This window comes from Oncorhynchus nerka, linkage group LG6 (assembly GCF_034236695.1).
Source record: "Oncorhynchus nerka isolate Pitt River linkage group LG6, Oner_Uvic_2.0, whole genome shotgun sequence".
In the NCBI taxonomy this organism is placed as follows: Eukaryota; Metazoa; Chordata; class Actinopteri; order Salmoniformes; family Salmonidae; genus Oncorhynchus; species Oncorhynchus nerka.
The window spans coordinates 29,185,276-29,212,474 of record NC_088401.1 but is presented as its reverse complement, the minus strand read 5'-3'; the positions used below and the strand labels follow the sequence as shown (position 1 = coordinate 29,212,474).

Genomic DNA, 27,199 nt, shown 5'->3' with positions numbered 1-27,199 from the left:
ATAAGTCTACCAAAAAAACACACCATCAAATACATGATAATAAGTCTGGGGATAAAAAATGGGGATATACTTAGCTGACTGACAATTTCAACATATCTGCTAAATGAAATGGTAATGTATCAATACTAATAATATCAAAAATAAAAATGGAATGCACGTTATTCAATTTCCCCATTTCAGATACTTGTCCTGCCCTGACCAAGCATTATGACATACCTCAACAACAAATCTAGCTCTGTTCAAACAGCCAATAAACCCCTGCCACCAAAAGCTATTGTAGCCCAACTACATCTATCAATACGTACATTGGTCATATACTCTATCCAAACTCTTTCACTGTATAGCACCAAGGAAACCATTTTTTTACATCGTAAAGAAGTTGCACTAGAGCGATAACTGACAACTCACCATATTAGCTATGTTGACATTGAGAGATGCAGGTTGGTATCTCTTGGCATGGAAGCAGTGCTGCAGAGTAGTCACTAACTGGCACAGCCACAAAGTCATTCAATATTATTTTTAACTTAACCCTAACCACACTGCTAACCCTAATGCCTTACACTAACCTTAAATTAAGACAAAAAAGCTCATTGTTTCATTTTTTCTAAATATTATTGCCAAATTTTGACCTTGCAGCTGGCCTATCTAGAAGAAAATGCTCAGTTCTGCCTCCAGGGCAAGATTCATGACAAACATTGACCTGCTTGAGTGATGTTGAGGACATTTCTGACAGCAGCTAGTCTGAGCATCAGGACTTTTACTGCATGACAATTTCCACCTGCTAAGACTTGAGGGCAGAAACTGATAACATCAAAACCCTTGTATAACCTCCCCACCCAAGAGATATTACATGCTCTACCAGGCACATTAAGCGAATCAGTCTACACACGCCCACACAAAACATATTCTCCCTCGCTCTCCTCAAGCAAGCCGAAACCAGAGCAACAGGAACTCCTGATACTAAGAGTTACAGTGCGTTATAAATGTGTTACCTAATTAAAGTTGATGCTTGACACACACCCCTTCCCAGGACTTTATCTCTATGTAAGGAGTTGCTATGGTAATAAAGGAGTTGAGAGAGTGAGAACAGAAATGTGTTCCTTACCGATGAAGGGGATGGAGTCGAGTGAGTCGTCCAGGTTGCTGGCGCACGAGGCCTTGTGCTGCTCTCCCAGCCTTCTCATGGTCACGTCTCGCTGAACGTCGTTGGATAGCCAGCCCCCCGATCCCCTCTTAGCTGCTAGAGTCCCCACCTCTATTGGAGTCTCCAAGTCGGTGTCGTTTACAGCCAGGATGTAGGAGGGGTGACGGATGGGCTGGGGTCCCGAGTTCTTATCCCTTCTCAGGACCACCACTGTGGCGTCCGGCCCTTCTACACCCTCCAACGGCCTCCCGCTAGTCCGCACCAGGGCGGGGACCTTTGACCTGAGGGTCACAGTACTGTTAACAGTGGAGGAGGAAGTGGAGGTAGAGGAGGAGGTGGCCTGCTGTCTCTGAACAGGGACTTTGGAGGGGCCGGAGCAGGAGGAGGACCTGGCACCCAGCCCCACATCCCTCCCGCTCTCCTCTCTCAGGCTGTCTGCCCGCCCCCGGAGCTGTAGCTGCTGCAGGGGCGAGGAAGAGTAGCCCAGGTGGTTACCCACCACCATGGCTCTTTGGTCTTTGAGCAGGTCCATAGCACTGCTGTTACTGGGGCCCCGGGTAGAAGGTAAGGAGAGTGGCGATGGGTCCGAGGTGGAGTTTTTAACAGGCAACCGCGAGGGCCTACTGAGGGCTGTCTGTGCAAGGCTGTCTGTCCTAGAGGGGAGCAACGGCTCCGTCGTACCTTTAGTGAACATCGGGGCAGCGATGGGCATACCTGTAAGGCTGGTCCTGTGAGGCTGGGGTAGTTGTTTCAGCACTGCCCCGTGTCTGCTGGCTTTGGCCTCCTCACCCCTGTATAGTAGCAGGCTATCCTCCAGCTCTGCCCTGCTGTACCCTCCCACTCCCCTCTCTGTAGATACCATTGCCGCTGGCTCGCCCTGCCGGCCCAGGTAGTCGCAAGAGCGTGCCCGGGGCTTGGCCACTCCCATGACGGCTGAGGAGGGTAGGGCATCCTGGGAGGCACTCCGGGGCCAGTCCCTGGGCATGGCTGTCCTCTCGGGCCCTCCCCCACCTAGCCTCTCCTGGGAGGCACTGCGCAGTGGAGCCACAGTGGCCCCCTGGTAGGATCCCCGATCGTGGGACGTGCTCCTGCATCTAATCTGGGACCCCCAGGCCTTGGGAGGAGGCACTGGCACTGGGAGGACCAGGCTGCAGTGCGTAAGCGGCGTTGGGGTTGGCCGCCGCCCGCAGGCTGTCTAGACGCTCCTGGATGGTGCGGCAGCCATAGGTGTGCAGCCGCTTGGCGTCGATGTAGTCCTTGTAGGTGGTGTAGTTGCGCCAGTCGATGTTCTGGTGAGGTGAGATGGACGTGGCAGGAGAGGAGGGTGAGGGGATGTAGTGGTTGGGCGTGGTGGGGGAGGGTAAGGTGTCGGCCACCGTGGTTCGCGGGGAAGGGGTGAGGTGGTGTTTGTCAGGGTAGATTGGGGAAGTTCTAGAGCCAGAGGGGGAGAAGACTGAGGACTCTGTGGGCCGGGTGGGGATGGGGGTATATTGTAGTTGTGAACCTCCAGGGGGGCCAGGGGTCACAAGGATTCTAGGCCTGGTTGAGAGGCCCAGGGGACTTCCGAAACGGTTCTCGTCGGTCCTATGGCTGGGGCCAGCCCGAGACACACAACGGGGCCCCCGATCCGGTACTGGGTCAGGCGGCACCACCACTGTCCTCACACTCTCGTTGCACACACAAACCACCGTCTGGGTTTTAGGGGACTGCGGGGGAGGAGAAGGGGGGACAGTGATCTCCAACCGGTAGCCCATGTCTGTGTGGCCTGCCGTGGAGGTACCCTGTCTCCCTGCCCCTGCCTGGGCCGGCCTGCCGCTCCGGGAGGCCTGTGTGGAGGGGGATAGGTCCTGTGCCTGGGCCATCCCTGGGGCTTTAGGCTCTATCCTCGGGTAGCATATGGGAGGAGGCTCCGGGATGTGTAGGGCGTTTCCGCTGTATGCCTCGTTCCCTTTGAGGTATGCATCTTGGGAATAGGCCTGCAAGAGATTATGGGACATTATGTCTCTTCAACTGTATAGGACACAAATAGGTCACACAAAACCTTTGTAGTGTGCCATTGCACCAAACTGACGTGATCCTCTGGGTACTGCTTAAGTTTTCCGCTATGCCCATAAAGAAACAGCCACGCTACAGCACAATGACCAGAAAAAAAGCGTTTGATGAATGACAAAGAAAAACATGACCCATATACTCCTCAAAATTATTTTGTAAGGACGATCAATTTCAGTACACAGTAAATGACAGATAAACAATTGAACACACAGACTGTATGTACATGTTATAAAAACCATCAAAGACATTTGACTAAAAGATAACACAGTATTGCTCTCTTGGCCAAAGTCGACAACCAGCCCTTCCCCACCCCGGCAGTGTCTGAATCCTGAAGAGACACTGGGAGCGTGTGTTTGGGTCAGATGACCTCTTCCAATGGAAAGTGCTGGAAAAAAGAACAGATATGTCCAAGAGAGAGCAAAAAAGGGGAGAGTGAGAGGGAAAAAAAGCAGGCCCGACGCCAGGGCCCAGAATAAAGCCTGGTAAAGAGCTGGATTTCAATCTACTAAAAGTCTTCAGTTCAGAGATGTGTATTGACTCAGGTATTTAATGTATCTCCCCATCCTTGTAGTGCGAGAATTCACTGAATGGAAAGCAAGAGCTGGACTTTAAATCGACGAGTGCTCTATCTGTGGTGTCGGGTTACGTTTATACAGTGACTGCTGGCCCCGCCCCTAACTCTAGATTTGCATAAGTCAAGTGATGTTGTCAAACTATTTTACTGGTCATCTGTAGCTCAGCTGGTAGATCAAGGCGCTTTGGTGCTTGCTACGCCAGGATAGTGGGTTTGATTACTGGGACCATTCATACTTAAAATGTATGCATGCATGACTAAGTTGCTTTGGATAAAAGTGTCTGATAAATGGCATATTTTATATTATTACTGACTCAATGCTTAACAAGCTTCTCTCTCTGATGTGAGCAGAGAGTGGGAGACAGGAATTTGAATGGGGAAACAACAACACCTTTCCTGTCAATATTTAGCATGCTCTAAAAACAGGGGTTCTCCAACTTCGTGAGACCCCTTTTGTAATAGAAAATTCACCAGGGACCCCCCCATAATCAGAGCATAACTCGAGTGAGACAAAAATAGGACACAAGGAGTTTTACTATGACTTCTATGACGAACCAAGTCTCTCGGGTCCTGGGAAGAACATTTTACGGGCCTGCCTCTTGGCATCGAAGAGAACACGTTGCAGTTGAAGCTAATTGCAATTCTACAGATTTTGTCACGTGGAAGAGTTTTTTAGTTCTTTTTAGTTGTTATTTTTCCCATGAGGCAGAGCAAGAACTTTGCAGTTCTAGAGTTAAAATGACAGCGAATCTATGTAAACAAAATAACTAGGGGGAATACAAAAAGTATTTAGTTGAAAAAAAGAGAAGATAATTGGTTGATAGTACTGTTGATAGCAATATCCCTGTGAGCCTCCTCGGCCCATGTTGCCCAGGGTTAAGAACATAAATTGCAGGTAAATAATATTATACCCTCAACTTATTCCACGGATCAATTGGCCAAAATGTGTTTAATCTGTTGTTAGTAATAATCATTAATACAAATTAAATATTGTTTTTATATTTTGACATCTGGCCGCAGACCCCACTTTGAGAACCCCAGCTCTAAAACACACTTCAAAATACAGTATAACAATTCAAAAAGGCACAAGGTTCTATGGAGACAATTCAAAATTAGGTAGAGATGACAGTTTTAGCTAAGGGAAGGCAAAAACATTACGCTTATTGACAAATCATTACACTGTTGATACCAGCTTTAAAAAAGGACTGAAACCACATTCACACATGGGAAGAAATGACATACAAAAAAAGAAAAACAAGGAGTTAGTAAGATTCCCTTCTTACCAGAGCAGTGATATCCCTGGAAAACTGCCAGCCGACAGGTTAGAGGCAGACAAGAGGAGAGAAGAAGGAGAGGGGAGAAAGAGGAGTAAAGATGTGCAATAGAGAAACAGAGGCTGGAGCTGTCATGGCTACGGTCGCCGTGTGAATGCACCACAGAAAGGCAGAGGGCAAGAGAAGAGCAGTGAAAAAAGACGACGGGAGCAGGAACAGATAGGAGGAAAGTCACAGTCACGTTTGAGCTGCCACCTGCTTGTCCCTCTGCCACCTGAGGGCTGCCTCTCACCCACATAACTGCCTCCTCTCACCAACACTGCCTGATAGTAGTCATAAACCAGGGGTAATCTAACTGTCTACCGCTGTTCACTAGCTGCCTCTACCTTGGTATCCCTCTCTTACAGTGGTTATAAAAAAGTCACCACCCCCTTTCAAAATGTTCATCTTTTGTTGCCTTACAGCCTGAAATGAAAACACTTCAAATCAGACTTTTTCCAGCTTTATTTACACAGTAAATCAAATAAAAAACTGAAAATGTATTAAAAGTAAAATTACACTATTTGGATAAGTTAGAATTGCAATTGCAAACTTGCTGAGGTATAACCAACCATCCTCCAGATCACAAATCCATTTCTAACACTAATTGCTGTGTATTGCCCGTTTTATTTACTGAGAATAACCTCAGGCTTCAATAGTGCTCCGATACATTCCTAAATGTCAAAAGATGTTTGTGTGGCTTTGGCAAGCTGTGGCCTAGCCATCTAGCTATGTGTGGAATTTAGCATCACACTAGGGGCTGGAGTCAGTTCAGTTCCTTACTCCAGATGAGAGAACCAGTGGAAGTGAATAACAGGATGTGACTGTGGTTGTGGGGTGGTGTGGTCTGGCATAGCGTTATCGTCTGCTGGGCTCTGGACCCTGACGGGTGGCGTTGGTTTGCTGTGCAGATCACTGAGCCGGGCAGGAATATGGGTAGGTGGAGCGAGGGGCCCTGGCAGACTGGCACCACAGAGGCTCTCGTCCTCTGGTCCTTAAAGCTCTCTGTCCTCTTTCTCTTTTCTATCACTCTTTCGTTCCACGCTACTTGGCTCATCCTTCACTTTCACTCCGCAGTTCTTTCCATCTGGGCCACTACTACTCAGCCCTTTTCCTGCACACACACAAACACACTTTCAAGCCTACAGCCAATACTCTTCACCTGCTGTCAACAGCCCACCGCTGGTCAGTAATCCATGAGAAATGGACTGGAGTTTGAGCTAACCTGAGGGACAGTGCAGGAAAACCTTAATGTTCAAAACAGTACTGAGTGAACGATCAAATCAATCAAATGTATTTATAAAGCCCTTTTTACATCGTCAGCAGCAGTTACAAAGTGCTTATACAGACATCCAGCCAAAAATGATGACTCCTCTTCCCTCTGTCCATGGCAGGGAGTCTGTTAGATGCTAAGCCCTGCACCGAGAGCCCAGTGCACGGTGTGGTGTCTATTTATGGGGAGGAAATGCTCCGAGTGCCGTTAACCCAAAGGGGACAGCAGTATTATGGGAGTGAATATTATAGGATGCTACATTTCTCTTAGATCTAACATCCTGTTTAGGGGGTTCTGGTACAGGACATTATCACTTATTTTCAAATCGATCTGTGGACACCGCAGATTGGAATGGCTTAAGCAATAGCCCTGGTTCCCACGGACACAGTAGTATATTTTTCTGAGCCTGTGTGATGTAGGATGTGAAATCTGAAACCACTTGAAGCTGGGATGTCCCTCCTACCATTTAATTCACCCTTCCGACTGTCCAACTCCTGCCTGAATCCTACTTCATAGCCACTGACAAAGCACAAGCCTGCAATCCTTACATCATATATCACTGTAGCACATTCTGAGATCGATTTATAGCCTCTCGAGTGGGGCAGTGGACTAAAGCACTGCATCGCAGTTGCTAGAGATCCTGGTTCGAGTCCAGGCACTGTGGCAGCCGGCCGCGACCGGGAAACCCATGGGGGGTGCACAATTGGTCCAGCGTCGTCCGGGTTAGGGGAGGGTTTGGCCGGCAGGGATGTCCTTGTCCCATATCGCTCTAGTGACTCCTGTGGCGGGCCAGGCGCATGCACGCTGACACGGTCGCCAGGTGTACAGCGTTTCCTCTGACACATTGGTGTGGCTGTCTTTCCGGGTGAAACGGGCATTGTGTCAAGAAGCAGTGCGGCTTGGTTGGGTCGTGTTTCGGTGGATGCATTGGCTCTCGACCTTCGACTCAAGTCTGTACGGGAGTTGCAGCGACGAGACAAGACTAACTACCAATTGGAAACCACGAAATTGGGAGAAAAAGGGGTAAAGTTTTTTTTTAAATCAAGTTTTTAAAAGAGCTCGATTTATAGCCTTTCATCAAAAACAATTCAGATTTTAAACAAAAAAACATTAACGAGATTAAAGGTGAGTTCCAAACGTGTTCAGGAAGCCAAGCTAGAGCTCTGTGAGACGTTCACAGTGATGGAGGCAGACAGATGATTTATTTCAGCTTTTATTTCTTTCATCACATTCCCAGAAGGTCAGAAGTTTACATACACTCAATTAGTATTGGGGAGTTTCCTTTAAATTGCTTAACTTGGGTCAAATGGTTTTCAGTTCTGCCCACCAATTTTCTCAGGGCTTTGTGATGGCCACGCCAATACCTTGACTTTGTTGTCCTTAAGCCATTTTGCTACAACTTTGGAAGTATGCTTGGTGTCATTGTCCATTTGGAAGACCCATTGGCGACCAAGCTTTAACTTCCTGACTGATGTCTTGAGATGTTGCTTCAACATATCCACATAATTTTCCTACCTCATGATGCCATCTATTTTGTGAAGTGTACCAGTCCTTCCTGAAGCAAAGCACCCCCACAACATGTTGCCGCCACACCCGTGCTTCACGGTTGGGATGGTGTTCTTCGGATTGCAAGGATTCCCATTTTTCCTCCAAACATAACTATGGTCTTTATGGCCAAACAGTTATATTTTTGTTTCATCAGACCAGAGGACATTTCTTCAAAAAGTACAATATTTGTCCCCATGTGCAGTTGCAAACCGTAGTCTGGCTTTTTTATGGCGGTTTTGGAGCAGTGGCTTCTTCCTTGCTGAGCGGCCTTTCAGGTTATGTCGATATAGGACTCGTTTTACTGTGGATATAGATACTTTTGTACCCGTTTCCTCCAGCATCTTCACATGGTCCTTTGCTGTTGTTCTGAGATTGATTTGCACTTTTCCCACCAAAGTACGTACATCTCTAGGAAACAGAACGCGTCTCCTTCCTGAGCGGTATGACAGCTGCGTGATCTCATGGTGTTTATACTTGCGTACTATTGTTTGTACAGATGAACATGGTACCTTCAGGCGTTTGGAAATTGCCCCCAAGCATGAACCAGACTTGTGGGAGGTCTACAATTATTTTTCTGGCATCTTGGCTGATTTCTTTTGATTTTCCCATGATGTCAAGCAAGGAGGCACTGAGTTTGAAGGTATGCCTTGAAATAAATCCACAGGTACACCTCCGATTGACTCAAATGATGTCAATTAGTCTATCAGAAGCTTCTAAAGCCATGACATCATTTTCTGGAATTTTCCAAGCTGTTTAGTGGCACAGTCAACTTAGTGTATGTAAACTTCTGACACACTGGAATTGTGATAGTGAATTATAAGTGAAATAATCTGTCTGTAAACAATTATTGTAAAAATGACTTGTATCATACACAAAGGAGATGTCTTGCAAAACTTGCCAAAACTATAGTTTGTTAATTAACAAGAAATTAATTTGTGGAGTGGTTGAAAAACTAGTTTTAATGACTCCAACCTAAGTGTATGTACATTTCCGAGGATATGGGAACAACTACCTTCTGAGAAAAAGTACAAAGTAACTACCCATCCCACTTTAGGCAAAAACAATGATCAATTCATGATTCCCATAAACCTTCACAAGTGACTTCAATTCTCTAGTCAACAATAATCAAGGAAGATACTTAAGCACAAAGTTAGGAGAACGGTCTTAAATTAATTGTACTTACCAACTGCAAAATGTCCTCATCTTTTGGCATCACACATAGTTCCAACGAGGTGTCGCTGTGAGAGGGACAAAAGTAGTAGAGATTCCGCTTATGAGTTGGAGCAGTAGTGTGCACAATCAACATAGTTCATGTAACAACTAAACCTTTTTTTGCATAGTTTAGACTTAGCTTTAACGTATGTTCATGAGTAGGAGGGTAAAGGTTTAGTAACATTGGGAACTGACAGTTATATATGCCATGGGCGCATGGATTGCTCAACAATGTCTGTGTGCCAATTTCCAAGGAATGTTAAATGGGTAGAGCAACATTTGAAAAAGTGCCTGGAGAAACTGCATTTCAGTGACACCACATAGCACCCTTTGAATTTCCAGAGAAGGAAACGGTTTATGTTTCATTTAAAATATTTAGTTTGAATGATTAGAATAACAAAAAGCTGTTCATTTTTACTTAATCTAATCTCGATAGCACCGAAACGAGACAAGGTTTCTGAAATGTGCATAGCCTTAAATACTTTAATAAGGCACTTCCTGGTAAGGTTTCCTGCAACCTATTAGCATTGTTTCAAAATAACCCCCCTTCTTCATGTAAAACTCCATGAGAGTGATGTGTAAGAGAAGCAGGCAGTCCCTTACCTGTTCTGTATCAAAGCGATCACTTGGGAGTACGTCTTTCCAATGATACTTTCTCTGTTCACCTTTACAATCCGGTCCCCTGAAGGGAAGAGAATTCACATTGAAAACACATTGAATGTGTCTCCAATGGACATGTAGCATATGAAAAAAAAAACACAATCATTGACAGTGGATGGTTGCAACGCCATATGACAATTTTAAAATGTGATGCTGTGTGCCCAATAATCCCTCATTTTGGGTAAGGATGTAGCTCTCAGTACTGTATCATTTCCCCTCACACAGATAAGACTGTGTTGGGATCAAAGGGGAATAGTGACACGGCATAAATGTGTTTATAGTCAACCCTACTGTACACGTTGCCTATGTCCCAAATTAAAATGACACCCTATACTCTATATATAGCGCACCCCCATAGGGCTCTGGTCAGAAGTAGTGCACTTTATAGGGAATAGGGTGCCATTGAGGACGCAGGGCTTTTCATTCAAGTTTTCAGGAAGAGGATATCTACAGGAAGCTGGTTAGAGGGAGTTATGGACAGAGTAGAGCTAATTGTGGGGAAACCAGTGCACTCCCCTTTCCCAGGAAAGTGGCTATTCAGTAGTAAAAGAGAAAGCTAGGCTGTGTGTCTGTGCTAGGGTTGAATAACGGAAACCGGGATACCAAGATCAGCCACCCAGAACCACTCCCTTTTCTCAGTAAAAATAACTGTGAGAAACCAATAAATTATAATAAATAATTCCCATGAACAGCACGACGTGAAATAGAACTGTTAAACTATATGCAATGTCTAAATCTGGCTTCTCTACGGGACACAGCCTACCCTCTGCTATCTGCATGATCAATCATCAATGCTCAGGGTGGGGACAGATAGCGCATCTCAGTATGGAGGACAGTTCACAATGAGTGTACACTACACAAACGTATGTGGACACCCCTTCAAATGAGTGGATTCGGCAATTTCAGCCACACGATTGCTGACAGGTGTATAAAATAGAGCATACAGCCATACACTCTCCATAGACAAAACGGTGGCAGTAGAATGGCCTGTACTGCCACCTTTCCAACAAGTCAGTTCGTCAAATTTCTGCCCTGCTAGAACTGCTCCGGTCAACTGCAAGTACTGTTATTATGAAGTGGAAACGTCTCGGAGCAACAACGGCTCAGCTGCGAAGTGGTAGGCCACACAAGTTCACAGAATGGGACTGCCGAGTGCTGAAGCGCGTAGCACATCAAACTCGTCTATGCCAACTGTAAAGTTTGGTGGAGGAATAAGGTGAATGCACCAATTTGTAAGTCGCTCTGGATAAGAGCGTCTGCTAAATGACTTAAATGTAAATGTAAATGAATAACGGTCTGGGGCTGTTTTTCATGGTTCGGGCTAGGTTTCAGTGAAGGACAATCTTAACGCTACAGCATACAATGACATTCTAAAAGACTCTGTGCTTCCAACTTTGTGGGGAAAGCCCTTTCCTGTTTCAGCATAACAATGCCCTCATGCATAAAGCGAGGTTCAAACAGAAATGGTTTGCCGAGATCGGTGTGGAATAACTTGACTGGCCTGCACAGAGCCCTGACCTCAACCACGCTGAACACCTATAGGGTGAATTGGAACACCCCACGGTGGGTCAGGCCTAATCGTCCAACATCAGAGTTAACAAATAACAAAACAATATATACAGTGGGGCAAAAAAGTATTTAGTCAGCCACCAATTGTGCAAGTTCTCCCACTTAAAAAGATGAGGCCTGTAATTTATCATAGGTACACTTCAACTATGACAGACAAAATGAGAAAAACAAATCCAGAAAATCACATTGTAGGATTTTGTATGAATTTATTTGCAAATTATGGTGGAAAATAAGTATTTGGTCAATAACAAAAGTGTTTCAATACTTTGTTATATACCCTTTGTTGGCAATAACAGAGGTCAAACATGTTCTGTAATTCTTCACAAGGTTTTCACACACTGTTGCTGGTATTTTGGCCCATTCCTCCATGCAGATCTCCTCTAGAGCAGTGATGTTTTGGGGCTGTTGCTGGGCAACACAGACTTTCAACTCCCTCCAAAGATTTTCTATGGGGTTGACATCTGGAGACTGGCTAGGCCACTCCAGGACCTTGAAATGCTTCTTACGAAGCCACTCCTTCATTGCCCAGGCGGTGTGTTTGGGATCATTGTCATGCTGAAAGACCCAGCCACGTTTCATCTTCAATGCCCTTGCTGATGGAAGGAGGTTTTCACTCGAAATCTCACGATACATGGCCCCATTCATTCTTTCCTTTACACGGATCAGTCGTCCTGGTCCCTTTGCAGAAAAACAGCCCCAAAGTATGATGTTTCCACCCCCATGCTTCACAGTAGGTATGGTGTTCTTTGGATGCAACTCAGCATTCTTTGTCCTCCAAACACGATGAGTTGAGTTTTTAACCAAAAAGTTATATTTTGGTTTCATCTGACCATATGACATTCTCCCAATCTTCTTCTGGATCATCCAAATGCTCTCTAGCAAACTTTAGACGGGCCTGGACATGTACTGGCTTAAGCAGGGGGACACGTCTGGCACTGCAGGATTTGAGTCCCTGGCGGCGTAGTGTGTTACTGATGGTAGGCTTTGTTACTTTGGTCCCAGCTCTCTGCAGGTCATTCACTAGGTCCCCCCGTGTGGTTCTGGGATTTTTGCTCACCGTTCTTGTGATCATTTTGACCCCACGGGGTGAGATCTTGCGTGGAGCCCCAGATCGAGGGAGATTATCAGTGGTCTTTTATGTCTTCCATTTCCTAATAATTGCTCCCACAGTTGATTTCTTCAAACCAAGCTACTTACCTATTGCAGATTCAGTCTTCCCAGCCTGGTGCAGGTCTACAATTTTGTTTCTGGTGTCCTTTGACAGCTCTTTGGTCTTGGCCATAGTGGAGTTTGGAGTGTGACTGTTTAAGGTTGTGGACAGGTGTCTTTTATACTGATAACAAGTTCAAACAGGTACCATTAATACAGGTAACGAGTGGAGGACAGAGGAGCCTCTTTAAAAAGAAGTTACAGGTCTGTGTGAGCCAGAAATCTTGCTTGTTTGTAGGTGACCAAATACTTACTTTCCACCATAATTTGCAAATAAATTCATTAAAAATCCTACAATGTGATTTTTTTTCTCATTTTGTCTGTCATAGTTGAAGTGTACCTATGATGGAAATTACAGGCCTCTCATCTTTTTGAGTGGGAGAACTTGCACAATTGGTGGCTGACTAAATACTTTTTTGCCCCACTGTACTTATTTTATTAACAAATTCACGTGTGAAAAAGTCACTCAATAACTGGTTGTGCCACCTTTAACTGCAATGACTGCAACCAAATTGTTTTTATTTTACCTTTATTTAACCAGGCAAGTCCGTTAAGAACAAATTCTTATTTTCAATGACAGCCTAGGAACAGTGGGTAGCATTTCCCCTCACACAACTGCCTTGTTCAGGGGCAGAACGACAGATTTGTACCTTGTCAGCTCGGGGATTCAAACTTGTAACCTTTCGGTTTCTAGTCCAATGATCTAACCACTCGGCTACCATGCCGCCCCAAAAGCTTCCTGTAGTTGTTGATCAGTCTCTCACATCTCTGTGGAGGAATTTTGGCTGACTCTTGCATGCAGAACTGCTTTAACTCAGCGACATTTGTGGGTTTTCAAGCATGAACTGCTTGTTTCAAGTCCTTCCGCAACATCTCAATTGGGATTAAGTCTGGACTTGCCTAGGCCATTCCAAAATGTCAAATTGGTTACTTTTTAACCATTTTCATGTAGAGTTGATTGTGTGTTTTCGTTCATTGTCTTGCTGCATGGCCCAGCTGCACTTCAGCTCACAGACAGATGACCTGACATTCTCCTGTAGAATGATCTGATTCAGAGCAGAATTCATGGTTTCTTCTATTAAGGAAAGTTGTCCAGGTCCTGAGGCAGCAAATCATCAAACTACCACCACCATGCTTGACCTTTGGTATGAGGTTCTTACTGTCGAATGCAGGTTTTCGCCAGACATAACAGGACCCGTCTCATCCAAAAAGTTGACTGAAGTTTGCCAAAAAGCACCTTGGAAGCACCTGGATGATCATCGAGACCTCTTGGAAGAATGTTCTATGGACAGATGAGTAAAAAGTATACCTTTTTGGATGACATGGGTCGCATTATGATTGGCGAACCACACACACAACCAGTCAATCTTCGTGAAGAGAAGTGATAGCCGCCTGCATCTTATTCTAGTCCTATATTATTCAAACATGTCATTACAATGATGAAGATAAGGACAACAAAACATTTAATTGACCTGTTGAAGGAAGGAATGAAGAAACAATAGAGGAGGAGGAGGTAGGCTAATACGCACATGGCACAACAGGATAAATATTATGAAAGGTACAGTGGCAAGAAAAAGTGTGTGTACCCTTTGGAAATACCTGGAATTCTGAATAAATTGGTCATAATAATGATCTGATCTTCATCTAGTTCACAACAATTGACAAACACAGTCTCGTTAAACTAATAAACAGTGTGTAAACAGTGCAGAGTGGAAAAAGTATGTGAACCTTTGGATTTAATAACTGGTTGACCCTCCTTTGGTAGCAATAACCTCAACCAAACATTTTCTGTAGTTGCGGATCAGACCTGCACAACGGTCAGGAGGACTTTTGGACCGTTCCTCTTTACAAAACTGTTTCAGTTCAGCAATATTCTTGGGCTGTCTGGTGTGAACTGCTCTCTAGGTCATGCCACAGCATCTGGGCCACTCCAGAAGGCGTATTTTTCTTCTGTCTTCTGTTGAAGCCATTCTGTTGTTGATTTACTTCGGTGTTTTGGGTCATTGTCCTGTTGCATTACCCAACTTATGTTGAGCTTCAATTGGCGGACAGATAGCCTAACATTCTCCTGCAAAAGGTCTTGATAAACTTGGGAAAACATTTCTCTGTCGATGATAGCAAGCTGTTCAGGCCCTGAGGGAGCTAAGCAGCCCCAAACCATGATGCTCCCTCCACCATACTTTACAGTTGGGATGATGTTGAAGTGCTGTACCTTTTTTTTCTCCACACATAGTGTTGCGTGTTCCTTCCAAACAACTCAATTGTAGTTTCATCTGTCCACAGAATATTTTACCAGTAGCACTGTGGAACATCCAGGTGCACTTTTGCAAACTTCAGACGTGTGGTCTTTTTGGACAGCAGTGGCTTCTTCTATTGTGTCCTCCCACGAACACCATTCTTGTTTAGTGTTTTACGTATCTTAGACTCGTCAACAGAGATGTTAGCATGTTCCAGAGATTTATGTAAGTTTTTAGCTGACACTATAGGATTCTTCTTAACCTCATTGAGCATTCTGCACTGTGCTCTTGGTGTTATCTTTGCAGGATAGCCACTCATAGGGAGAATAGCAACAGTGCTGAACTTTCTCCATATATATATAACATTTGTCTTACCGTGGACTGATGAACATCAAGGCTTTTAGAGATACTTTTGTAACCATTTCCAGCTTGATGCAAAGTCAACAATTCTTAATCTAAGGTCTTCTGAGATATCTTTTGTTCGAGGCATGGTTCACATCAGGCAATGCTTCTTGAGAATAGCAAACTCAAATTTTGTGAATGTTTTTAGCTTTTTGAGAAGTCATTAGCCTAGGGGTTCACATACGTTTTCCAACCTACACTGTGAATGGTTAAATTATGTATTCAATATAGACATGAAAAATACAATAATTAGTGTGTTATTAGTTTAAGCACACTATGTTTGTCTATTGTGTGACTTAGATGAAGATCAGATCAAATTTGATAACCAATTTATGCAGAAATCCAGGTAATACCAAAGGGTTCACATACCTTTTCTTGCCACTGTATATATGTGTCAGCCTACTAATTATACAAATGTAAAATATTATATTTTAAAATCAAATTCACTAGCCTATAACTGGAACGTTGTAGGTCGCATGTTCTGCACCAGCATGGCATGTTCTCGCCAACCTTCATGGTTCGAATGAGGTCCGAATTCTAATCCATATAATACAGTATAATACAAAACAGTCCACACATTCTAAAAGATTAGGCTATTGGAGCTCGTTTAATTTATTACCCAAGAGAGCATAGCGACATCTAATGTCCTCAATGATTTTCTGTTGTGCATAATGTGCGGTAGCCTATATTTTTATTTATTTATTATTTGACCTTTATTTAACTAGGCAAGTCAGTTAAGAACAAATTCTTATTTTCAATGACGGCCTAGGAACAGTGGGTTAACTGCCTGTTCAGGGGCAGAACGACAGATTTGTACAAGCTGGGGGATTTGTACTTGCAACCTTTTGGTTACTTGTCCAACGCGCTTACCACTAGTCTAACCTGCCGCCCCATATCATAGGCTATGTATTGGATAACGGCTTGGGATCATAAAATGGCTTTAATATAGGGCTCATAAAATGTCCTTATTTGTATGGCTCATCAGGCTTAGGTAGCATCAGGCTTGATTGTTCATGTTGATCAAAGCTCTAATCAAATCCAGATATATTTATACGTTTTAGAATGACACTTCCAGTTTCGGCAGGAAATACCAGGTTACCAGGAAGTAATTTATTCTTGGATGGAACATTTGTAAAAATACCTTGAAAATATTAAACCCTAGTCTGTACCACTTTACCGTTCCTGCCATGTAGGCAACCAACAGCACTGAGAGTACAGTGGCATTGCATGCGTATATGGTGACCACATTCTCTGATTTGGCTTTAATTAAATTAGATGACAAGACAAATCTTTGTTTTGACAACAAGCAATTGATATAGAAGTGAATGTGGTCTTGAGAATCCACAAGCGTCAGGGAAAAGTATCTATATTGTGTTGTCAAATCAGGGGCAGCAGGTAGTCTAGCGGTTAAAAGCGTTGGGCCAGTAACCGAAAGGTCAGCAAGGTGGAAAAATCTGCCCCTTGAGCAAGGCAGTTAACCCCCAACAATAACTGCTCCCCAGGCGCCTATGATGTGGATGTCGATTAAGGCAGCCCCCCACACCTCTCTGATTTAGAGGGGTTGGGTTGAATGCGGAAGACACATTTCGGTTAAATGCATTCATTTGTGCAACTGACTAGGTATCCCACTTCCCTTTCCCAAATCAGTGGCACTAAACATGAGTCATGCTGTTGTTACCTGTACAGAGTCCAGCTCCGTGGGCAGGGCCTCCCTCCTTCACTTGCTTGACGAAGATGGTGTCCATTGGCTCCAGCCTGTTCCTCTGTCTCCCTGGAAACGGAAAAAGCGCACCGGGGGTCAGGTGCCATGGTGCAGAGCCAAGGGACTATCACTACTAGGATTAGAGCTAGCTACATCACTAGCATTACAGCTTGCTGGCACTTTCAAATGTTAGCATAGGTACACATCTAACATATGAAAACATGGTCTAGGGAGGGAGAAAGTGTTCTAATTTAAAGAAGAGGGAGAGCTCTCTTTTCAGATGAACACAGCAGGGTTTACTCAGCTGGAACCACACACTGCCAAGAGGCCAGACAAGACAGCAGTGTTTCTACACACCATTGAAAAGTTTGTTTATCTGAATAAATTGCACGCCTCTATCTAAATAAATAAATAAATACAAAATAAATAAAAAAGTTGCAACATCTGCATCATAACACATTAACATAGGCTTCTCAACACAGACCCCTACTTTTAGTGTTCAGCGTCCCAAATAATGGGGTGAACCCTGAATTGCGCTTAAGGCAAATTTGAACTTAAAATAGTTAATGCATGACTAAGTCAACATTTTACATAAATGCCTCAAGGTTAGCATTCATCCCTCTACCCATAGCAGGGATCATCAACTAGATTCAGTCGCGCGCCAATTTTTTCTTGAGCAGAAGGTCGGCGGGCCTGGAACATAATTGCAAATGAACAGCAAGAAGCCCAAACAGATATGTTTACTAATGATTATAAGTAATTGTTTTACTAACTTTGTCTATTAAACTTTCTATATCTCCTCTTTCCAACAGTCATGTGATGCCTGAACAGCTCATACCTAGATGCACAGGGGTGTAGAGCACTATAGGCTTTTGCACTTCAGTAAAAAAAATATTAAAAAAATAAACCTCAGTCATTCTATAATTTCAAATCCAAAGTGCTGGAGTACAGAGTCAAAACAACCCAAAAAATGGATCGCTGTCCCAATGCTTTTGAAGCCCGCTGTATAGGACTGATACCGGATGACATACCTAGTTTAAAATTATGTCCATCTGATAGTTCCAGTAATAAAGTTGTCGATGACGCATGACTTTGTGCTTGGCTAGCAACTGGAAATGGGGGTTACGCCTAGTAACCAAAGAATGACATGGCTCCAACGCAAGGGGAGTAACCAACGACCTTGCGTCACCTACACACAATACCCAATAATGTGAAGGCGGAATTACGTTTTTAGAAATGTTAACAACTTAAAATTGAAAAGCTGAAATGCCTGGAGTCAAATCAGTATTCAACACATGTTTAGTCATTTAGCAGAAGCTCTTATCCAGACTTACAGTAAGTGGTAGGTGCATTCATTTTTCATACGTTTACCCCCGTGGGAATCGAACCTAGCGTTGCAAGCGCCATGCTCTACCAACTGAGCCACACCGGACCTTTGTTAATGCAACCCCTTTGTTACAGCACGCCTAAATAAGTTCAGCAGTAAAAATGTGCTGAACAAGTCACATAATAATTGGCATGGATGCAATAATAGTGTTAACCATGATTTTTGAATGACTCCCTCATCTCTGTACCCTGGTTTCTCAAATGATTGCCTCGCCTGGTTTACCAACTACTTCTCTGATAAGAGTTCAGTGTGTCAAATCGGAGGGCCTGTTGTCTGGACCTCTGACAGTGTCTATGGGTGTGCCACAGGGTTAAATTCTCGGGCCGACTCTCTTTTCTGTATACATCAATGATGTTGCTCTTGCTGCTGGTAATTCTCTGATCCACCTCTACGCAGACGACACCATTCTGTATACTTCTGGGCCCTCCTTGGACACTGTGTTAACTAACCTCCAGACGAGCTTCAATGCCAGACGAGCTTAAACGCAAGTAAAACTAAATGCATGCTTTTCAATCGATCGCTGCTCGCCCGTCCAGCATCACTACTCTGGACGGCTCTGACTTAGAATACGTGGACAACTACAAATACCTGGGTGTCTGGTTAGACTGTAAACTCTCCTTCCAGACTCACATTAAGCATCTCCAATCCAAAATTAAATCTATAATCGGCTTCCTATATCTCAACAAAGCATTCTTCACTCATGCTGCCAAACATACCCTCGTAAAACTGACCATCCTACCGATCCTCGACTTCGGTGATGTCATCTATAAAATAGCCTCCAACACTCTACTCAACAAACTGAATGCAGTCTATCACAGTGCTATCCGTTTTGTCACCAAAGCCCCATACACTAGCCACCATTGCGACCTGTACGCTCTCATTGGTTGGCCCTCGCTTCATACTCGTCGCCAAACCCACTGGCTCCAGGTTATCTACAAGTCTCTGCTAGGTAAAGCCCCACCTTATCTCAGCTCACTGGTCACCGTAGCAGCACCCACTCGTAGCACGCACTCCAGCAGGTATATCTCACTGGTCACCCCCAAAGCCAATTCCTCCGTTGGTCGTCTTTCCTTCCAGTTCTCTGCTGCCCATGACTGGAACGAATTGCAAAAATCTCTGAAGCTGGAGATTCACATCTCCCTCACTAGCTTTATGCACCAGCTGTCAGAGCAGCTTACAGATCACTGCACCTGTACTTAGCCGATCTGTAAACAGCCCATCTATCTACCTACCTCATCCCCATACTGGTATTTATTTATTTATTTTGCTCCTTTACACCCCAGTATCTCTACCTGCACATTCATCTTCTGCCGATCTACCATTCCAGTGTTTAATAGCTATATTGTAATTACTTCGCCACCATGGCCTATTTATTTCCTTAACTTACCGCATTTGCACTCACTGTATATAGACTTTTTGTTTTATTTTGTTCTACTGTATTATTGACTGTATGTTTTATTTATTCCATGTGTAACTGTTGTTGTATGTGTCGAATTGCTACGCTTTATCTTGGCCAGTTCGCAGTTGCAAATGAGAACTTGTTCGCAACTAGCCTACCTGTTTAAATAAAGGTGAAATAAAAATAAATAAATAAAAACACATACAATTATCTGTAAGGCCCCTCAGTTGTGATGAGAATTTCAAAACAAATCAACCACAAAGACCAGGGAGGTTTTCCAATGCCTTGGAAAGGGCACCTATTGGTCGACGGGTGAGAATAGTACAAGCAGACATTGAATATCCCTTTGAGCATGGTGAAGTTATTAATTACACTTTGTATGGTGTATCAATACACCCAGTCACTACAAAGATACAGACGTCCTTCCTAACTCAGTTACCGGAGTGAGGAAGGAAACAACTCAGCGATTTCACAATGAGGCAAATGGTGACTTTAAAACAGAGATTTTAATGGCTGAGATGGGAGAAAACGAAGGATGGATCAACATTGTAGTTACTCCACAATACTAACCGAAATGACAGAGTGAAAAGAAAGGCGCCTGTACAGAATACAAGTATTCCAAAACATGCATCCTGCGTGCAATAAGACACTAAAGTAAACCTGCAACAAAACATTTTTGGGATTGGGGCAAATCCAACACAACACTGAGTACCACTTCATATTTTCAGGCATGGTGGTGGCTGCATCAAGTTATGAGTATGCTTGTCACTGGTAAGGACTAGGAAGTTTTTTTTTAGGATACAAATAAATGTAATAGAGCCAGGCACAGGCAAAATTCTAGAGGAACACCTGGTTCAGTCTGTTTTCCAACAGACACTGGGAGACAAATCCAGCAGGACATAACCTAAAAAAACAAGGCAAAATATACACTGGAGTTGCTTACCAAGACGACGTTGAACATTACTGAGTGACCTAGTTACATTTTTGACTCAAATCAGCTTTAAAATCTATGGTAAGAAATGAAAATGGCTGTCTAGCAATGATCAACAACCAACTTGACAGAGTTTGAATTGTAAAAAGAATAAAATGTACAAATATTTTACAATCCAAGTGTGCCAAGCTCATAGAGACTTAACCAAAAAGATTCACAGCTGTAATCACTGCCAAAGGTAACATGTATTGACTCAGGGGTGTGAATACTTATGTAAATGAGACATGTTTTCACTTTGACATTATGGGGTATTGTGTGTAGATGTGTGAGAAAAAAAAAACATTTAATCAATTTTGAAATCAGACTGCAACAACAAAACGTGGAATAAGTCAAGGGGTATGAATACTTTTTGAAGGCACCTCACAAGCACCACTGTGTTTGTGTGTGTGAAAAGGGGAGGGTGTCACCATAGAGTGTAAGGAAGTGTGTGGGGGTGGTAATGTATTCCTGTGTGTCTATTTGTTTGTCTGAGTGGGTGAGACAAGAGATCGAGGGAGATTTTCTCAAATGTCAGGTGAATTGAGACGCTGCCGGTCAAATGTCCGGTGACACATTTTCATGACGGAAACCCTGGCCGGTGGGTGCGTGAGTCCCTGGGCTGTGTGCCACGCTGTCAGTTTAAACATTGTACTCTGGACAGGCTGTGGAGACGAGGCAGCTGGAGCTTTGTCTTCTTTAAAAATATCTTTATTACAAGTGTCAGAACCAAAAGGAGAAGGCAAGCACAACTCTGTAAACAACTCTGTAAATCTCCACAAACAGTCAGCTTCTGACCTAAACATCTCTCTGAACAACATATCCCTGATTCTCACTATTAGTATGGACAGACACGCTGACAGAATTCTGGAAGACCCACATGTGGAGAGACATGCAAATACAAAGTGTCTCGCATAATCGTGTGCCACTTCAGGAAAGTTATGCATTTTGCTGCCCTAAACTCCCTCTTGTGGTGGAAAATACTATGTCAGAGGATGAATGCTTCTGATGAGTGAAGAAATGCTCTGAATAATACATTTTAAAAAATCAGCCCAAACTGATCTTATAGATCTACTCCATTGGTGTTGAATTGTCTATTTATTTTGCCAAAGCCTTTGCCTACAACAAATTAACACTATCCTGGTGTATTTATGGCAGCCCTATAGCATATATGCAGTATATGCCTATGGAACCTACAGTACAATGGCAGAAATGACCAAGGTGAGCACAAAACAGACTAAACCTAACCTGCAATGTGACAATTTGTGCATGTTATCCTGTTTTAACTACAAATTGATTTCCACCATAAGAGAAAGACACCTTTATTCCAGCAGATGGCACTAGAGGGCATACAATGAGGAACAAAGTCATTGCTCAATGTTACTTACATGATGAGAGCAGTAGTAATCCAAGGGCAAAACGGCATTACCCTTCACCTTCATGCTATTTCACTATTTAACACTTTCAAAATGGGTGACAAGTGTGTCGTCCTAATTTGTCTGAAGGATACCATGGAATCCCAGTTCCAAATGACAAGGCTACACTGCTACTTCCATTTTAATGGAAAATGGTTGCAAGTGTCGAAAAAAAGGGTATGACTGTTTATCTAATTTAAATCTTATTTAATATCTAAAAGTTGAATAAAAACTGACTGACAATACTGCTTAAAAAAGAAATATTCACAGAGGACACAAACGCCTCTCTTGCCGAGAGAGAAACCCAAAAGCCTGCTCTTCCCTGTTCCATCAAGAGAAACCTCTCCTCATCCCAATCCAACATCAATCCGACAACGTTCAGATTCGACTGTACAAATTGGATTCTGGAGTTTCCAGCCCTGCAGCTGGATAAGCGAGATTAAAAATCAGGAAATCAACAGCTTTGGATATTTTTAAAGTCCCTATCCTACTAAAGTGGAATGACAGTTGAGATTGATGAAATAGGACAACGTTACATATTTGACCTTTTTAATTCGCAGACAGCTGTTGGCTGGAAAAGGATCAATCTTTTTTTAATATTTTTTTTACTTCGATATAAATATTGCTACAGCCAGATGTAAATAGAAGAATCAGATGTGTTCCATCGAGCAGACCAATAGGCTTTTAGCTGTAGCGATACAGTATGAGGCTTTCCCTTCAAGCTACTACTTGAACAACTAATACAGTTGTTGAAGCATTCTACTAGAGGTCAATGTAGGAGAGGTCGAGTCAAAGAGCAGTGGGCTGGATTCGAACCCATGCTGAATATGACATAATATATGTTTTGCGGGGTCAGTACGGCTCCAACTGCTGGACAACAGGCCACAAACTTCTTTTAAGTCAAATAATCCATCATAACATGTTATTTTGAACATAATAAAAAGGATAACCTTGCATAAGGCTTTTGCAGTATGTGCTAACATCCTAACCTGGTGGAGGTCTCTCTTGCGCTCTCTCTATAGAGTACGGTTTTCCAGGCAGCGCTTGTCTGCAGTGTAACGCTGCAGCCTGGGCTTCAGCGTTTTGGTTTGGCTGGGCTTCAGCGCTGCGTCAGCTGGTTTGGCTGCGGTCCCTGCATGCGCAGCTGGGCCTGGTTGTGTGGGCTGGCTCCATCACTCTCCCGTTGTTTTGGGTTAGATAATGTTATTCTACAGAGGGGCTGGGAGCAGCGCCCGCCGCCTGCCTGCATTAGCCCGGACAGAATGCAACAAACCCTCTAATATTTTATTTCCCTCTTTCTCTTGCACGTAGTTACATGGGGCACAATGCACACAAACAATCACATGTGGATGTACGCGCACTCATGCCTCCTCTTCCTCTCTCACGCCCCCTTGTTCTGTCTCTCTATCCCTCTTGCTTGTAGAGGGACAGGCCTCTGCCTGCCAACACTTCAAAAACAACTGACAGAGAGGACTGTGTGTGTAGATGGTAATCTGTGACTCTTGTACAACAGGAATGATAAAAATAGGAGGCGCATGATCTCTAGTCTCCATATAAACACTAATTGATTCTGCCCCAACCCATGGTGTGCAAAAGTCTGGGAAATAGATTATTATTGGTATATGATCAATGCCTATCAAACTGCTTTCAGCCACAATGCATCTACTTTTAATAACCAATCAGGTTTAATGTTCAAAGAAGATGAGTATCATGAAAATCTTCAACCCATCGTAACCAAAAGGTTTTTCCAGTACATAACGGAGACATCAATTAATTGAGTAAAATCCTGTGAGTCAGTTGATGGATTCAGAGAGTATTTATACCCTTGACTTATTCCACATGTTGTTGTGTTACAGCCTGAATTCAAAATGGATAAAAATAAATAATATTCTCCCTCTCACCCATCTGCACAAAATATCCCATAATGACAAAGTGAAAAGCATGTTCTTTGCACATTTATTGAAAATGAAAAACAAATCTCATCTACACAATACTTTGTAGAAGCACCTTGGTGATTACAGCGGAGTCATATTGGGTATGTCTATCAGCATTGCACATCTGCATTTAGGGATTCCGCCCCCCATTCTTCCTTGCAGATTTTCTACAAATTTGTATGAGTACCACTTCAGTGTGGTGGCAACACCCCTGGCCCCCATGACGGCACACGTGCGACACCTACACTGCTCAAATCATAGGCTAATAACGATGTTGGTAGAAGACTGCCTTAGTACGAATGGTACTTGATAATTGGCTACTTTTCAGTACCTAACTAGCAGTATTTGTCATTCAACGACACGTTTTCATGCACATTTTTCACTTGAGAAATACTGCAAACATCTTATTTAGATGTACAATTGCGCAACAAAGACCTCCTCTGCAAAAATATCCTAATTAATTAAAAGATTTCTTGAGTTAACTTAGATTAATTGTGACAATTTTTTTACATAATTGTTTACTTTTACCCCCTTTTCGTGGTATCCAATTGGTAGTTAGTCGTCTCGTCGCTGCAACTCCCGTACCGACTCGGGAGAGGCGAAGGTCGAGAGCCATGCATCCTCCGAAACACGACCCAACCAAGCCGCACTGCTTCTTGACACAACGCCCGCTTAACCCGGAAGCCAGCCACACCAATGTGTTGGAGGAAACACAGTACACCTGGCGACCGTGTCAGCATGCATGTGCCGGGCCTGCCACAGGAGTCACTAGAGCACGATGGGACAAGGACATCCCTGCCGGCTAAATCCTCCCCTAACCCGGACCTCTGGCAGTCTCTACAAAATTCTGTATCTATCTGGCCCTTCTTTAGACACTGTGCTAACAAACCTGCAAACGAGCTTCAATGCCATACAACACTCCTTCTGTGGCCTCCAACTGCTTTTAAATGTTAGTAAAACTAAGTGCATGCTTTTCAACCGATTGCTGCCCGCACCCTCCCGTCCGACTAGCATCACTACTCTGGGCGGTTCTGACCTAGAATATGTGGACAATTACAAATACCTATGTGTCTGGTTAGACTGTAAACTCTCCTTCCAGACTCACATTAAGCATCTCCAATCCAAAATGACATCTAGAATCGGCTTCCTATTTCACAACAAAGCCTCCTTCAGTCATGCCGCCAAACATACCCTCGTAAAACTGACTATCCTACCGATCCTTAACTTCGGCAATGTAATTTACAAAATAGCCTCCAACGCTCTACACAGCAAACTGGATGTAGTCGATCATAGTGCCATCCGTTTTATCACCAAAGCCCCATATACTACCCACCACTGTGACCTGTATGCTCCTGTTGGCTGGCCCTCACTACATATCCGTCGACAAACCCACTGGCTCCAGGTCATCTATAAGTCTTTGCTAGGTAAAGCCCCTCCTCATCTCAGCTCACTGGTCACCATAGCAACACCTACCCGTAGCACACGCTCCAGCAGGTACATTGCACTAGGGATCATTCCTAAAGCCAACACTACCTTTGGTAGCCTTTTCTCTGCTGCCAATGACTGGAATGAATTGCAAACATCTCTGCAGCTCGAGTCTCATATCTCCCTCCCTAACTTTAAGCATCAGCTGTCTGAGCAGCTTACCGATCACTGTACCTGTACACAGCCAATCTGTAAATAGCACACCCAACTACCTCATCCCCATATTATGACTCTTGCTCTTTTGCACCCCAGTATCTCCTTGCACATTCATCATCTGCACATCTATCACTCCGGTATTAATGCTAAATTGTCATTATTCTCACCTCTAGGGCCTATTTATTGCCTACCTCCCTACTCTTCTATATTTGCACACACTGTACATGTATATTTTTCTATTTTTATTTTATGTTATTGACTGTACGTTTGTTTTTGTGTAACTGTGTTGTTTTGTCGCACTACTTAGTTTTTATCTTGGCCAGGTCGCAGTTGTAAATGAGAACTTGTTCTCAACTGGCCTACCTGGTTGAATAAAATAAACCCGGGCGACGCTGGGCCAATTGTGCTCCGCCCCTTGGGTATCCCGGTTGCGGCCGGCTGCGACAGAGCCTGGACTCGAACCAGGAAGTCTAGTGGCACAGCAAGCAACCGCGATGCAGTGCCTTAGACCACTGCACCACTTGGGAATTCCTAACTGTGACTATTTTAAGGAAGTTAACTTTTGCTATAGCGTCTCAAGACGGACAAACAGCACTATTGCAGTTTTTTCTCATTTTCCAAGCAAAGGGATTTTAAGGGAGTATGCAAGCACAGATGTTCACTTTACCTAGGAGAGTTCTACTAGGAGCAAACTGTATTTTCCAGAAAACAGCGGTAATTATATATATATATATAATAAATATTTTTTATTTTTTTATTTAACATTTATCTACGCAAGTCAGTTAAGAACAAGTTCTTATTATAATGACGTCCTAAAGGAGAACAGTGGGTTAACTATCTTGTTAGCTCGGGGATTTGATCCAGCAACCCAAAAAGGGTAGGGAAAATGGAGAAAGAACTACTTTCAAATAAAGTCCTCCGTTATGTGCTTGACGAACATACCATTTTGGAAAATGTATTTGGAAAATAGTTCGTTCAACATTTTCCCTAACCTTTTTCCTCACACATCAGTGGTATATCAACGGACGAAGTGGAGAGCTGCCATTGGCTCAGAGTTTACTCACAAAAGTGAATCTGGAATTTACCAAGCAAACTCTGCTGGCTCTATAGGAACAACCCCTGGGGAGGACGATATGTCCAAGAAACGTAGCATCCAGGACACTAGGGTGGAAGTGTGTGAGAAGTCTTCTGTTGCTCTAAGGCAGTGATCACCAACCGGTCGACCACAAAATAGTCGATCTTCAAGGCATTGCTAGTCGACCACCATTTCTGGAGAAAAGCCAATGATAAAGCCTTGTACTCCAATTATTTCCTTATATTCGTCTTGCGCTGTTGGTATTAGGTGTACTTGATTCAAAAGCCTTGCGCACCGGGTAGGCAAAGTGTATGAAAGGACAAACTCGGCCTACACGGAGGACCAGGACAGCCAAATAAAGTGCTCCTATTGCGCTGGCAAATCGGATAGCTCAAATCACTGTGCCTAAAGCTTCCATGACCAGACCCCACAGCAAAGTTTGATTCTAGCCCACGTGAGATTTCATAACTTTTAAAACCATGACCA

The 27,199-nt window shown here is 43.7% G+C and overlaps 1 protein-coding gene across 1 annotated transcript in view; it reads right to left on the bottom strand.

Annotated features, from left to right (window-relative positions):
* The window catches only part of LOC115130298 (rho GTPase-activating protein 21), a 62,892-nt gene that overhangs the window by 16,640 nt on the left and 19,053 nt on the right, over positions 1–27,199 (bottom strand). The window contains 6 exon segments of the mRNA XM_029661293.2: positions 1,106–2,253; positions 2,255–3,120; positions 5,054–5,077; positions 9,088–9,142; positions 9,720–9,798; positions 16,872–16,964. Coding sequence (XP_029517153.2) covers positions 1,106–2,253; positions 2,255–3,120; positions 5,054–5,077; positions 9,088–9,142; positions 9,720–9,798; positions 16,872–16,964 — 2,265 coding nt within the window.